The sequence below is a fragment of the Pholcus phalangioides genome, unplaced genomic scaffold, assembly GCF_987345545.1.
Source record: "Pholcus phalangioides strain wild (caught in Gottingen) unplaced genomic scaffold, Ppha-v1.0 ptg000009l_1, whole genome shotgun sequence".
NCBI classification, from domain to species: domain Eukaryota; kingdom Metazoa; phylum Arthropoda; class Arachnida; order Araneae; family Pholcidae; genus Pholcus; species Pholcus phalangioides.
The window spans coordinates 39,100,911-39,114,807 of NW_028301602.1; the positions used below are offsets into that span (position 1 = coordinate 39,100,911).

Consider the following 13,897-nt stretch of genomic DNA (forward strand, 5'->3'; position numbering starts at 1 on the left):
GCACAGCATAGTCGTCGTACCTAATGGCCGTATTCACCAACACAGTTTCGACTGCAGTCGCAGGTAAAAGGCTTGAAGATCGAAACGGATTGGTTAAATTAAGGATTTTAACCACTCCGTGTCGATCGCTAATCTTTTAACCTGCGATTGTAGTTCAAACTGTGTTGGTGAATAGGCCGTAAAGGTGTTAATTCAACTTCATTTGTAAATATATATATATATGGTCAGATTACTATATCCTCTCATTTCCCCTTTATGGAAGTCCCGTATTTATTTTGGCAAAATATGGTCACACCGTAGTTAGAGGCTATTCAAGAGTTTTAAGGGGATAAAAGAGCTTTAAATTTAATAATCCTTTGTCCCGATATTAACCAGCTAAACAGAGAAAATTGGCATAAACAAATACTGACAGTGTAATTCAGTTATTGGCGGCAGAAAAAAATCAAGAAAATTAGTGAGTATCAATTATTTGGCGAGCTTAAATTTTTTTGGACGTGCGTGTTTTTTTTCCCTTCCACCATAAGCTGTGGAGAGTCCATGTTGGCGATCGATAACGGGCCTTTATTCAATATGCCCCGCGCCAGTTCGTGTTGCACCGGCGCCGCGCAGCTTCTTCCCTTCCTCTCCCCCCTTCTATTTTCCTCCCCCCTCCCTTTCAGTAATGTGTGTACACACAGATCTGTGCATGTAGCTGCGAACGTTGTTTAATATTTCCATTATTATTCTAAGATCTCATCATGAGGGTGAATATTTTATTATTAATTCATTAATTAATGTATTGTGTGTGTATCTAATTACGTTTCTCAATTCTTTGTGCATGAGGTGTGTGTGTTTGAAGCTTAGGTTATTAAAGGCCCAGGGTTTGACTTGGTATGCAAATTTGCTGTCAACTGTGGTATTCAATTTGAATACTTTGTGTTTATTTTTAACAATTTATTCAGTTTTTGTCAATTTGTTTTGAGTTTGTATTTGTGGTGTTGGAAATTTCTTTTATACCCTTGATATCAAGAAAATAACAGTATTAAAAAAAAATGTAATGTAATAATAAGCGTGTTAAATTCTTAAATAATTCATTGATTGTGGAATAGTTTAAGTCTACACTTATGAAAATGGGACTTTAGTTTCATCGTTTTACTTGTCATGCATTTCAGTCAATCCTGCGATAATGCTCGAAATATTCTAATCACTTGAATCTGATTGTAATCAGTGTGATTTGAATAGGCTTGACTACTGCTAAACCGCACATCCACCCCTCATTCCATGTTGTGTGAAGTTTGTTTCTGTATAATGTGTGTCATGGCACTGCCATATATTTTTCGAACTGTGAGTGAAATGTAGTGATTGAAGATTTGTACCGTTGTAGTCCTGTTACACTGGTGTGGGTTCAAACCCAGCTCCTTGAGATGTGAGTCTGTCATTATAACCGCTAGACCAGGGTTTAAGCTACGGTTACATTTTTCACAAAATGCGAAAAAAGTGGGTGCCACTTTTGCAAAAATGCTTACAGGAGGTACAGAACAAATAGACATCCAACCATCAATCATTACATTAATTAGCATTGTAGCATTTTGCTAAAGCTTTTCTCCCCATTTTTGTTTTTTTTGCAAAAGGAATTTTTTATCTAGCTTAAACCCTGTGCTCAACCGCAATAGTCTCAACTGCTTGCCAGTGTCTGTTTCTGGCATGGGTGACGGTGCATGGCCAGAGCCCCACAACTTCTTATGGCCTCCCAAAATTGACATACTTTTATATTTTATTCCCTTTCTAGTAGAATATTGTTAAACATGGGAATGGCTGCTTTTCTCACTACTCGCTGTCACTTTATCTCCTGGATGTTCTTCTGCACATTTTAGACACCAAATTGGCACATTTTGGCATGTTTCTTTCCCCCATGTCTTGTTTTAAAAAAAATCAACAAATTTATCTACATCACACTAAAGAAAATATCTTAACACTAAATGCAAAGCATAAATTTGAAGGAAATCAGCCAAGACAAAAAAAAGTGCTTAGTTGTATTGTTATAACAAAAGAGTACCACAATATGGGTGTGTCTATTTCTTTCTACACACTTTGGCTCACCACAAAAGAAAAAGATGTCAATAAAAAATAAATGAGAGACTTGCTAGACTAGTTGAACAACCTTCACGATGGTAGACGAGCATCTTACCACCATGCCACTCGGGCACTAGACACGGGTTCTGTCCCCTCCGGGATATAAGCCCCTTAACCATTTGGGTGGGGCTATGCTGGAGAGGACCAGGGGTGCTTAGCTGGAGCATCCGCTGGTCAACTACCAACTCCCCTTCCCGACACCCTGATCCTCTGTCTAAGTCCTAGCTGCAGGTGTGGGACAGCATCGCCCCAACCCCGGGAGAAGCCTGCTTTTGGTAAAAGTCATCTTTCACAGCTTGACATTTTATCTCATATTTTTAAATTCATCAAAGCCATTGGTTTATACGACAAATTATAGGCCTAGTTTTTTACAATGTACACTATTGTTTTGCGTTTCACGTAACATTGTTTTATTAACAAACATACTTTTACTTCTTTGGCATGACAAGAACAAATTCTATCTTTCTTTCATGTAGCCATTTTTTTTGGCGCTGCTTGACCTAATTGGTCCTTGTGCCAATTAAAAAACAAAATCTGATCCGATCCGAAAATAGCTACTCAACTCACATCCAGTGTGATTAAACTTTCAGTGTAGTGGAATCTTTTTGTGAATTTTTATTGTACTATAAAATAGAGCAATAATATAATATGTATTTGCAATTGATAATTCATTGTAACATTTTTGCAGCACCTTATAATGCAAAATGAACAGCTGCCGCAGCAAAGCAATGATGGGAGCTCTCAACCACCTTTGACACCCATGCCTCCTGGTGAGTTTTAGTCATATCGTTTGAGTTTTGTAGATATGATTATGACATTGATTCTGATGATTACCTTCCGACCAATATAAATCCTTGCAGAGTGATTTCCAGCTGCAATGATTTTCTTGTATTTCCCTGTTGGTCTACCACCATTTAACTGCCACGTACAGTAAAACCTCATTAAGTCATCACTAAGGTTAAGTTTTCGTTTTTCTTCAGGCCCATTAAGCTTTCATAGACAATAAGGTTACAACGAGGTTATTAAAACCTTGTTTACTCGTCGCTAATTTCGGTTAACTCATCACCGTGAAAAAGTTTGGGAGAGGAATAGATAATTTCTATGGCTTCCTTTAAAAAAATAGCTTGTTAACAGCATTACCGTATGCTTAAAAGTCACCATAAGAGCCTTATGTACCAAAACGGAACAGTTCAAATAACAAAAGTTTGTCCGAGAAGTTCATTGCCGACTAAAGTTTGTGAAACATTAAGGACTGTTCGAGCAAGACCTGATTTCTGCATGGGCCGCCACTAATTTAGGGTTCCAAATTTAAACAAATTATCCTTGTTGAAAAACCAGACATTTTTTCCAAAGTTGAGGTGGTCTTATGTGTTATTTTCCCTACCCCACGCCCTCCACAAGTCCCTCAAGTGCACCATATTTTCGAGATCACCTTGTAGTTAGTATGTGAAAGATTACCTAGATAAATTTTACCAAGATTACCTAGTAGTTGTTTCATGAACTAATAAAGAATTAAAATACTAAAATTACATGTCAGCTATATGTAAAATTAATGTCCACTAGTTCTGTTGTGAAGAAAAGCTAACTAATATCTAACAGTTGCTCTGAGTAGTCTAAATTAAAAATTACTAGTATAAATCATAAGTGTACCCGTAGGCCTATATTTTACCACAATAATTTAAGTAATAAGAGCTCTAAAAAAGGTAAAAATTTAAATTTTTTTTTCTTCTGCAATCTATAAATTTTCTTAATATTGTAATTTTAATTTATGTTTTAATAAATTTTATATTACCTTAAATTTATACGATTTTCACAACACTGCACATCAAAACTCACAGCACTTCCCTTAAGTCGTCACTCCGTTTAAGCCGTTATAATTTTTTGATAACATGATGTGACGACTTATCAAGGCTTTACTGTATTTCACGTTTGAATTTGAGAACTATTTCAGATATTTTGTATTGGTGAAACCTAACAGCATTCTTGTGTGTCTAGCATTGTGTCTTATATTCAGTAGGTTGTGCTTTCACCAAATCGCTAATGTATGGATTTTGAAATTTAATAAATCCTATGCATTGTAAGTCTGCTGATTGTCATGGTGTGGTTCGAGACAAATCTCTACCTGTGTAGGGCCTATTTTTGGAACACGTCCTCTCATTTTTTCCCTATCCCTAACAATGTCTTTGTTTCTTGTTCTTTTTCTGTCTGTATTGTAGTCTAACTTTGTTATGGCAATCTTGAATAAAACAAAACTTTTGTTGGCATGTCTAATTTAATAAGAGAAAATGGTAATGGGAATTGGAAGAAAGATTCATTCATTATAAGCTGGATTCTGTACAAGATTCAACTATGAATATTCTTTGTCTTTCAGATGTTAATGCAGTCGAAAGTAACATGACTATTGCTACAGACTCCCAAGATTCTGGGATGATGGAAATAAGCTCGGTGAGCATACATTTTTTTTTTTTTTTTTTTTTTTTTGTAATTTTCAAAACAAAGCCATTAACCCTTAACTAGCGTGGTAGGGTCATTTTGATCTCACACACATTCTTCACTTTGCCACCCCTTGAGAAAGAAATGTATCTGGACCACCTTATTTTCAGTACCCTTCAAGCTAGTTGTTTACATGTGTTTCACAAATTTATGATGCTTTCTACTTTTTCTTCCCTGTCTATATCAAGGTTTTCGTGCGGTCAAAATGTAGTAGTCTCACCACACTACAAGTCTTTTTGTCTGATGACAGGAGTGTTCAGATTGAAATGGGGGTATCGGAAGGGTGCCAATTTTCTCAATAACGGTTTCAAATTAATGGTAAAACATCAAATATTGGAGATGAGGATAGTATTGTTAGTGAATTGTACATAAGATCTGTGTGATCAAGATGTCATGGTGGTGTTTGCAAGTACAGTGTTCTAATAAGACTAATTTTGGTGCTTGTGAAAATATAGAAAATATTATTTTAATTTGTAAATTTTATTTTCTGAGTATGTTTCAATTGTATCTGTTCATTGTTTAATCATAAAAATTTCATTCAAAAAATTTGATATATAATTTAAAAAAAAATTTCAAAAGATACTCTTCTTTCGAATGTCTTAATAAAAGATCATTTTTGGGAAAATAATTAAAGAAATTTGAAAAATTATTCACTGAATTAATCGATAGAGAATCGAAGAGTCATGTAAAAAACTCATTGCTCAAGAGAATTTTTTTTGTTGATTTTTAAAATGCATTAATACTTGCTGGGGTCAAAATGGCACCACGACGCTAGTTACAAACACAATTTTCACAATGCCAGTTAAGGGTTAATGTTATTGCTGTTGACTTCTGTTTCCCCTGTTATTAAATAAACATAGATGTAAAACCTACTTGTGAAATATATTTAAAAAAAATAAAAAATTTTAACTCGCTAATACCTAAACTTTTTTTTCCCAGAAGCTTTTGTTAAATAAAGTCAAACTTTGTGTAAAATATTTGCAAAATTATTTCACTTTATTCAGATGGTTCTGCCACACATTTTTTTTTTACAAAGAGATTCACAAAATTCCTCTTTTTCTTTCCACCAATATGGTCTTTGACCTTGATCACTGATATTGGAGAATTTGATGCATAGGTGTGTGCATGCTATTAATTATTAAAATTTTATTACTTTCTAATCTGATGAATTTTCACTCATCAAAAAGAACATAATTTTTTATGGCACCCAAATATGAATTCTCTAATTTTTGTGATTTAGCTATTTTCCTCTGGAACAAGGGAAGGTTGTAATCATGAATGTTGACCATATAAACATTTCTAAAACTCATGTTTGGCTCTCTCTGTTGAATTAGAAATTTCCTTTTTTTTGCACGTACTTCAGATAATATTAAGTTGGCCCCATGCAAAATTCATGAGCTCATTTGAATTTTAATAAAATTTTGCATGTCAAATGGAAAATTGAATAGCTGGAGTCTCAAATTCTTTTGGTATTCAACCAGAGGGCATCCAGGATGCAAAATATATTCCAGAGAGAGCCTTGCTTTCCCTCTTTTTTTTTTTCATTACTTCAAAATAGTTATCTTTTTCTTGTTTTAATATTTACTTTCAATTTAAAATTGGTTTGAAGAATTTACGTGACTCGTTTCTTATGCTATGTGCTTTACAATGAAAAAAAAGTGATTCATGCAAGCATGATAGAGAAAGATTAGAAAGAAATAGATACAGTATATGAATGCCACAACCTTTATGTAATGCACATGTTTGTTTTTAAATGCAGATATAGATTCCACAACGAAATATGCATAAGAAATGGTATATTATGTTTTGGTGCCTAAATAGTAGAATTCTCAATAAATTTAATTTTGTATTTAAATCTTATAAATTGGTGAAAATTGGAATTGAAAGCCGGGAAATTGTATCTACAGTCAAAAGCTGTTGTATAGCGTCCTCTTTCCCCCCCCCCCCCCCTCCCTCCAATTTAGTGCCAAAATGTTTTCAGTGAACAAATTTACCATATGTAGAAATTACGTATGTTAATTTCTGATTCGATATAGTGCCAGAACCCTGTGAAACAAATGGTGGCATAAAATCTGGGTTTGACTGAGCTTAAATTATTGGCTGCTGTAATAAATATTTATGTTAAATGGTTGTTTTATTATAGAATTTAATTGTGACATAATTCATTCAAATTTTTTTTTTTCATTTTAAAATATTTTCATTTTTGTTCGGGTTCTTTTTAAAACTATTTATGCAAGTTCAAATGAAAAATTTTTACTTGTCCATGATGAGTATGCTAACTTAGAAACTCCTGCTTTGCTAACTCTGAGTTTCCCCAGAAGAGGAGAGGAGGTTGGCCTAAAGGAAGGAAGCGTCGAAGAGGTCCTCGTGATATGAATGCACCTAAACAACCACTTACAGGGTATGTCCGATATCTGAATGAGAACAGAGAGAAAGTCAAAAATGAAAATCCTGGTGCATCTTTCTCTGAAGTTACCAAACTCCTGGCCATTGAGTGGAGCAAAATATCGGCAGAAGAGAAACAGGTATGTCTTCCCCCCTTTCCTTTTCTGCTTGTCAGCATATTAAGTTTGTAATGTACATATGTTCTGTGTTGTGTTGAATGGTACTCTTTCTTTAACTAAAACAAACTCCATAACTAAATTCAATGTAGGCACCGCATCAGTGTAGGCATTTCAATTTATGCTTTCCAAAACATCAGCATTGTGGCAAATGGCTGATAACTGCATTATATATGTTAATTTTGTTTACATATGCTGAAAAACTTTTATATCTGGCAGACATCAAATTTTACTTTGCCATGCACAACCAAAGTTTGTAAAAATCAATGCAGTGCTCACACATACCGATCTGGATCAAAATTATTTACTCACAGAGTACATGGTAGCTAAAGCAAAACCACCTTTGTTATTCCAGCAATTAAACAAATTAGTTTTTGTGTTTGAAAGATGCCACACAAGTACTCCAGGATTAGGGGAGGGGGGTTGGAAATCCAGATTTCATTCTTTTCAGAAGAAAAACATTCATCATAGCTAAGTTTAGAAATATAAGCTTATTTCAGAAAATAATAGTCAAGTATATTTTCTATGATTATTTCTTTCATGCATGATTTTTTTTTTTTTTTGGTTCTGTCCATATTATTTTAAGAAATACCTGGAAGAAGCAGAACGAGACAAAGAACGTTATATGAAAGAGCTTGAACAGTATCAACAAACAGAGGCTTACCACATCTTCAAGAAACAACAGGAGAAAAGGCGTAAAGGTATGCAGCTCTACAATCACTAAATATAGTAGATGCCATTGTGTGTTACTAGCATTGTTGTATTCTATTTCTAAAAAGCTAGTAAAAAAAGAAATGTATTGTTTCTCTCAAATAATAGATCTTTAAGGTGGCTCCCACATCACTTGGAGTTACCTGAGGAATTGATTAATAAATACTCCTGACTTTTTTACCTATGCACAAACTAGTTGCAACTTTTTATTGCTTGTCTTATTAACTACTTCACATACAAGCTTTTAGCATGAAATTTGAATTATCTGAGTTTCACGAATCTGTGATAAATCTGGTAACCTTGTCCTAACCTAAGGCCACATTAGAAAAAAGGAGGAGATAAGGAAAAAAAATTATATATATATATGTGTGTGTGGGAAAAAAGTATAATAAGAGTTTTTTTTTTAAGTGTCCTTTTCACCCTCACCCTATGCGTTCTCTTTCACTCTTGCATGTATATAGTAGAAAAATGCATCATATGGGGGTAAAAAAAATCATTAACAGGAGTATAGAAAGAAAGGAGGGAAAAAAACAGCAATTCTCATAGAGATGCTGTTGCTATAAAGCTTTGGGATGGTGAAGAGAGAAGAAAGAAAACACAGAATTTGTTTGAATTTATTCCACTGATGTTTGGATGTAATACTACACCTGTGATCGTAAAGTTGTTAATTGTTGTAACTTATCATTATATAGCAGCTAAGCAAACCATTTGAGTACAATGTATAGTATACACAGAATGTACACCCAATTTCATGGTGTTAATCATGTCAAATTGTCATTAAATACTGTTCAACATGTAATTTCCCTTTCTCTTTCCATGTATAACAGAATATGCAGAGGAAGGAAATGGTGGCTACTACATGCCTTCTAGCATGGATGTGAGTATTTTAATCTTTTGAGCGGGGGGGGGGGGGGGTCTGATGCCACAGACACTTGACCAGGCAGTATTCAAGTTCACTTTTTGTTCAAAGTAACAGGGAGGGGTTGCCAAAATGTATAATGGTCCCAGGCGGCATAGTAAATTTCCATTTATAGTTCTTGTCTGTGAATCATTAAAAATAAAGAAATATTAAATAGTTGGTAGTTGATTTTCAATGGTTGCCAGTTATAACAATTCAATTCTAAATTTATACAAAAATTGCCACGTTTTTAAGACAAATAAATTTATTTGCCTTAAAAACGTGGCAATTTTTGTATAAATTAAAACCAGGCAAAGTTTCTCATTTTTTGTGATAACAATTCTAAATTGTTCAACACAGAAGGCTGTATGTTTCTCATAAACCTGATATGTGAATTACCGTCGCTAGCTAACTTTAAAGATCAATATGAACTATGACACAAAGTGCATATAAGAACCAAATTGTCCCAATCCACTTTTTATATTCAGTTAATAAAAACACAAATTGCACACGTTGCCACACAAAATCAATAATAACCAAACACAATGCTGTTACAGCAAATATAAAAAAGTTACTTTATAAGAAAAACTGCTAGAAGCGTGCTAAAAAAATTTATTCAATACCATATAGAAACACAATAGATTCTGTTCATGACCCCTTCATAGTGATGCCAGAATCCAGTTCGAGCAACAGAAAAATTTTATATTTGTGACAAAAGTTTTTTTCTCTATGAAGCCTGAATTGAGTTTGTTTATCTTTTTTATTGCTATAATGCACAACAACAAAGAAAAAAAAATTCAATTTTTGGTGCATTTTCTGAAGTAAATTACATTGCCAAGGGGTTAAAGGATTGAAAAAAATTATATGATACTCAAAAATATTAACTCTCACAACGGATGCCAGAAAAGAAATTGTATTCAACATATGCTTAGATGGTCAAGTGTGTTGCATAGTAATATATATGAATATTAATTAATTGAATTTTCTTATTGATCTATATATTGGATGGCAAGATGTAGAAAAACAGGTGCAAGAAATCGATTTCATTTAGTTACTATTAATACTAAATAATTTAATCCATGGAATTGATTTTTCTTGTACCTAGATTTTTACATTACATCTCCAGCACCTAAGCCAATCAATTGAAGATAGCAACTTGATGCTCCAAGTCTCTCGTGGATCTAATTTTTTTGCTATCCACTTGTAATAATGAAGCTCTCAATTTGTTCGAACAACTGTAGAAAAAATTTCTTTAGTGGTTTTCAATAGCTTTTACTACTGCTTTGCAATCATGTGAGCATCATGATGGACTTGAATCATAAGGTTTTGGTTCTTGGAAGAGGCATTGTGGTGGTTTGCTGTAGGATGTTTTATGTGATTTTTTAACTTTGAGAAACAAGAATGCACACACACAAGCCAATCTCCCATTTAAAAAAGTTTCTCCACTAAATGCAATCGGGTCTACGAAATTTTAGATTCATGCATTATATGAACAGTCAAAATAAATTATCGAGGTTTTTGCTTCTGATTTCGAAAAACAGACGACACAGTTCTTGAGATCATAGCATGCATTTCTCAGAAACAAGCATCATAGGTGGTACACGATATACAAGAATATTTGCAAGATGTGTATACAGTTTAGTAGTTGTTCCTATTATATAGTGTGACGTTCAAATTTGTCTCAAAGAACCTTGCATTTTGTTTTTATTTGATTTTGGGTTACAAAGTTGTCTGCATGTGTGAGCTTTTATCGATTATTGTGGTTTGTTAGCAAAAAACCCATGGTGTCTTGTGACTGTATAACAGCCGTATTCACAGATGGAGTTTAACTGCAATTGCAGGTCAAAAAACTAGAAACCCAAACAGATTAGTTAAATTTGGGATTTTAATCAATCCATGTTGATCTCTAATCCTTTAGCCTGCTATTGCAGTTAAACTCTGACAGTGAATACAGCCGTTACTGGGTGTTTTTTTTATGTTGTTTTAGTACAAAAATTTTAAAGCAAACATTTTATAATAGGTGAATTACAAACATTTTATATTTTAAAATAGTTTATCAATTATACATCAGTATATCAACTTTATTTTTTAATTTTTTTTAATTACAGAATACAAATGATCAAAACACAGAGAATGATGGTCCAGGTTTCGACATTCCCATTTTCACAGAAGAGTTTCTTGACCATAATAAAGGTAGAATATTTTCATGTTTTTTTTAGTCATGTATCTAACAAGGAAAGGGTCCAAAGGTGTCATCCTCAAAAAATTAATGAAAAATTCAGATACATTCATCTCACCCAGAAACACATGAAAACAACAAAATTGGCGGTGGAATGCAATTATTAAACCAATAAAGCATTATTGAAAATAACAACGCTTGGGTCCTCCTCATCTCTCGCCCTTTTTGGCGATATCTATAAAAAAAAAGCTTCTTTTTCCCTCTTTTTTCCAGGTTTTTCTTCTAGAAACTAGTTATGTCTTTCTTTCTCTGTCTGTGCTGTACCTAATCATGTGTTGTTTGAAAGATGTCACTCTGACTCAAAAACTGGGTTACAGGATTTTAAAATTCATTCTCAGCCCTTATTGGCATTCAAAATATTAATATTTACTTTTTTTTTGAGTGGCCCATAATAATTCCGCTGAATTTTATTGCGCATATATTAATTAGTGGTAATTTTTTTCAAAACTTTTTGAGGATGACATCTTTAGACCCTTTCCTTATAAGTCGTAGTGTCTCATATCAGAAATGAAGCAATAAAAGTCATTTTGATACAATTATTTGTTATGCAGCCCGTGAAGCTGAGTTGAGGCAGCTAAGGAAGTCAAATACAGAATATGAAGAGCAAAATGCAATCCTCACCAAGCACATTGAAAATATGAAATCTGCCATTGAAAAGTTGGAGGTTGAGACAGCTCAACAGCAAAGTAATAACATAGCTTTGAAAGAACATCTGGACAGTTTGAGATCTGCACTTTTGAAGAGCTTCAATGACATTCCTCTGCCAAGTAAGTAATTTTTCAAGAATTTACGAAGGTTGTGAAGCAGAAGTTACAAAATTCTCGTAATTTTTCCTCTTAAAAACTTGACCAACAACAGCACCTTCTATTTCTTTATTTCTTTTTACAGTAAAATCTGTCTATGACAATACTTTAGGGACAAAAAAAATTATAGACAGTTTGAGCATTTGCGCCATTTCCTATTACGTAGGGATTCCCCTGAGACTGAAGAAAATATCATTTCAGGCAGGTTTATCATTGCAGACAGTATCGTTATACACAGGTTTCACTGTATTTTATAAATGGTGATATACAGATAACTACCAAAAATTTTAATATAATTATATGGCACCACAGATTATGGATGGGGGAAATTGTGTTTTTTTTTTTTTTTTTTTTGCTTTCTATAGTATGTAAGCCCAAGGCAGAGTGAAAGTATAGGAATGAAAGGAGCATATAATCAATGTATGTACAGCCTTGCCAAAAATGGTTACAACTCTAACATTTTGATAAATCTCTTCTAACAAAAATTGAACGTGCATTCATTATGGCTATGATTTTATGACATCCTGAATTACAGTGAAATCTTGATATATACTGTGCAGACCAAGAAAATAATATTGTTGTAGAAGGATTATCGTTATATTGAGAGGCAGCTTTTTAACATCAGACTTACATGCATTTCCAAATAAAGACTTCACAAAATATTGTTGAAGAGAGATTTATCGTTATATCAAGTATCATTGTAGTGAGGTTTCATTGTATCTTAAGTCTCATCTCTGGCTGAATTCACACTAATGTTTCACAAAAATCCTCTGCGTATTCAGATGCAGTCAAAGGACTCCTCAGATACAAGTTATAATGCAGATACAAAGTCTGTAGGCTCTTAATTGAATTCAGGATGGCACTTAGTGCATGTCAGTCAAGTGTCTGAGTAATAATTTTTGGTCTGTCAACAAATTTTCCACCATTTAAAGACAAATTTATTTTGGCACCTTCATTCTGGAACGTCGTTGCGTTTAGAAACAAAAATGTCTATTGATGGGTGAATATGGGCATTATACAGCCTATTTTAAAATACTCTGTGGGCTTAGTATAGATTTATCATATTTAAAATTGAGGCTCTACCAAGAGCATTCATGCTTATTTCCAAAATCTCATTTCTATACTGTAAACAATAAGCATTTTGTCCTTTGATTGTCCTTGGTATTATAGATGTTACCTTTTCTTTCAGATACTAATGAACTTCCTACTCCTGATACTATCGACACCTATATTACCAGATTGCATACTTTACTGGACAACCCAGAAGAAAACGAACCGCTCCTTGCCAAAGTTAGGGAAAGCTTACGAAAATTTGAATATCCTTGAACTGTTTGTTTGAAACTGAATTTTTCATTCATTTCTAGTATTCATTTTTTGCAGGGTGTCATTTGTAGCATTGCTCGCTTTGTGTGCTTAGCTTAGGTCAATGTTGTGTTGTACTTCATTGTTGATGTCTACGCAAGAGATTTTCTTCCATCTGTACAACTATAACATCTATTTATTGTTCTTATGTGTCAACCAGTGTTAATGTAGTCTTTCTATCTTTCGTTTTGTTTCTATTTATCATTTCTGATACAAATTTGGCAATATTTCAAATTAATTATACAAAATTAAGCCTTTTTTTTTCTACTTTCTTAAAATTGATTGATTTTGAAATTATTGATAAAAGCAAAATAAAGTCATTTTCATTTGTCAAACTGCCTAATATCAATCTTGGTTTTTGATTATTTTGCTGATCATTAATTTCTTTTTGATGAAATTTCAAAGTAAATAAAGTGCAATAAATTTATAGTCATATAATCAGTTTGTGTCTTTCAACTTTAAGTGCTGCACATTAATTAGATTTAACGAATTATAAAATTATCCCTCTTCATTTCTATCTAAAAGTTCCCTTTACACATATGTACACTTCTGCATACCTAGAGCAGGATTTTCTTACACGAGAAATCAAATGTGATCAGAATTATGACATTCTTGGAATGTGTCCAAAATAAAAAACAATATGCATATTTTTTCCTGCATGAAAAACTATGTCCTATTCAGAAATATGTGTCTAGACTGATTGTGACCTACACCATTA

General features: G+C 33.3%; 1 protein-coding gene across 6 annotated transcripts; it reads left to right on the forward strand.

Moving 5' to 3' along the window:
• Window positions 1-351: 351 nt before the first annotated feature.
• Window positions 352-13,619, forward strand: Hmg-2 (High mobility group protein 2). 6 transcript variants are annotated; one of them, XM_089236148.1, is made up of 9 exons: window positions 352-454; window positions 2,801-2,882; window positions 4,484-4,557; window positions 6,915-7,130; window positions 7,753-7,867; window positions 8,705-8,754; window positions 10,884-10,968; window positions 11,566-11,781; window positions 13,007-13,615. In XM_089236148.1, the coding sequence occupies exons 2-9, from the start codon at window positions 2,810-2,812 to the stop codon at window positions 13,141-13,143; spliced, it is 966 nt and encodes a 321-aa protein (XP_089092274.1). In that variant the 5' UTR covers window positions 352-454; window positions 2,801-2,809; the 3' UTR covers window positions 13,144-13,615. The 6 variants fall into 6 exon arrangements, with proteins under 6 accessions (XP_089092274.1, XP_089092276.1, XP_089092275.1 ...); XM_089236150.1 differs by having other exon boundaries at window positions 359-454; window positions 6,927-7,130; window positions 13,007-13,616; XM_089236149.1 differs by having other exon boundaries at window positions 362-454; window positions 6,924-7,130; window positions 13,007-13,511.
• The last annotated feature ends 278 nt before the right edge of the window (window positions 13,620-13,897 follow it).

Bases quoted from the DNA above. Each gene is read 5' to 3' on its own strand.
- Hmg-2 (XM_089236145.1), top strand. The intron at 4,558-6,914 runs GTGAGCATACAT...GCTAACTCTGAG, and splicing joins GGATGATGGAAATAAGCTCG to TTTCCCCAGAAGAGGAGAGG. The intron at 10,969-11,565 runs GTAGAATATTTT...TTTGTTATGCAG, and splicing joins GTTTCTTGACCATAATAAAG to CCCGTGAAGCTGAGTTGAGG.